Genomic DNA, 1,348 nt, shown 5'->3' with positions numbered 1-1,348 from the left:
TTTGTGGAGCCCACCCACATTCATGGGCGACCTCATCTGAGCCAGAGCAGGGATGGCCTTCCCATGTTACAGATGAGAAAACAGGTTCAGAAGGACTGAGACAGCCCATAGCAAGCGGGCGTCGGGGTAGAGCTCTCAGTGCAGTGCCCGCCCTTTAGCAGAGATGGCCTCTGTTCTGAGTGTCCCCTCACCTCCTCCTGGGCCAGCAGCATCTGGCTGGAGAAGAGCTGCAGACGCTCGCTGGCAAGGTTGTTGCACAGTTGCTCTAGGCCATTCACCCGCAGTGCCTGGGGGCACGTGGGCAGTGAGGTGGGCACCTACCTGAGATGAGGGCACTGGGCAGGGTGGGGGGTGGGCACACAGACCTGGTGCCTTCATCCCCCTCCCACAGGGCTGCCTGCATTCTCCCCAGCATTCAGGGAGGAGCGGGTGCCCCAGGGCTAATGGGTGCATCCTACAGGGTCAAGTGCAAAGGCCACAGTCAGGCCTCCCTCTAGGATTCCACACCCCTGCCCTCAGCCTCAGCACGAGCCACAGACACCCTGTGGTCTGGAAGACTCCTTTGCCTACGACCTAGCTTGCTGGCTATCAGAATCCCACATCCTCATAAGCAGGGCTCCAGGCTGCCGCCTCCAAGAAGCCTTCCGATATTCCTCCTGTAGGGATTACAGACTCCTTCCTGTGTGCTCCCCCAGCAGAGCCCCCACTTCTGGTAGCTTTGAACAGAGGGTGTTGACATGCTCTAAAACACACAAGAGCACACATGCACACAGGCACACACACACTTGTCATGGTCACCAAGGACACACTGGAGGGGCGGGCAGTGAACAGGCTGGGGCTGCCTCTTGTTCTAGCCCCTCCTCCCTGCCCTGAGGAGGCAGGACCCCCTGGAAAGGGGTGGAGAGCTTGTGGAAGTCAGGGTGACTGGAGGGCCCTTGGTGCATGGGAGGTGAGGCCGCAGGCTGCCCCATCCTGAGGCCTTTATCTCCCGCTGCCCTAGAGGTGACGTCAGGCCTGGCCCGAGCAGGGCAGAATGGCTGCCCCTACGGAGTGTGCAGCTGACTCACGGACCCTCTTCGGGCCCGGCAGGCCAGTAGTTCACCAGTGCCCCTCCCAGGGAAGCTGGCACTGCTGGGGCCCCCAGAAATAATCAGGATGAAGTGGGCACCCTGTCCTGGGCCCCACCGCCAGGGGTGACCTCAAAACCATAGACGTCCACGACAGTGATGGTGTTCGTGCTGCCTCCCTCCCCGGGTGGGGCCAGCCGCGTGTTGGTCCTCCTCAGGAGCCAGGCGAAGAGCCGCGAGTACAGGGCCTTGGCCAGGGCGTCCCTGTGGGCACGGGTGTG

At 61.9% G+C, this 1,348-nt stretch overlaps 1 protein-coding gene across 1 annotated transcript in view; it reads right to left on the bottom strand.

Moving 5' to 3' along the window:
• The window catches only part of MYO15B (myosin XVB), a 31,245-nt gene that overhangs the window by 23,510 nt on the left and 6,387 nt on the right, over positions 1-1,348 (bottom strand). The window contains 2 exon segments of the mRNA XM_023744768.1: positions 192-287; positions 1,199-1,331. Coding sequence (XP_023600536.1) covers positions 192-287; positions 1,199-1,331 — 229 coding nt within the window.

The sequence above is a fragment of the Myotis lucifugus genome, unplaced genomic scaffold (genome assembly GCF_000147115.1).
Source record: "Myotis lucifugus unplaced genomic scaffold, Myoluc2.0 scaffold_485, whole genome shotgun sequence".
NCBI lineage: Eukaryota > Metazoa > Chordata > Mammalia > Chiroptera > Vespertilionidae > Myotis > Myotis lucifugus.
The sequence above is the reverse complement of the archived record's forward strand: the minus strand, read 5'-3'. Positions and strand labels throughout refer to the sequence as shown.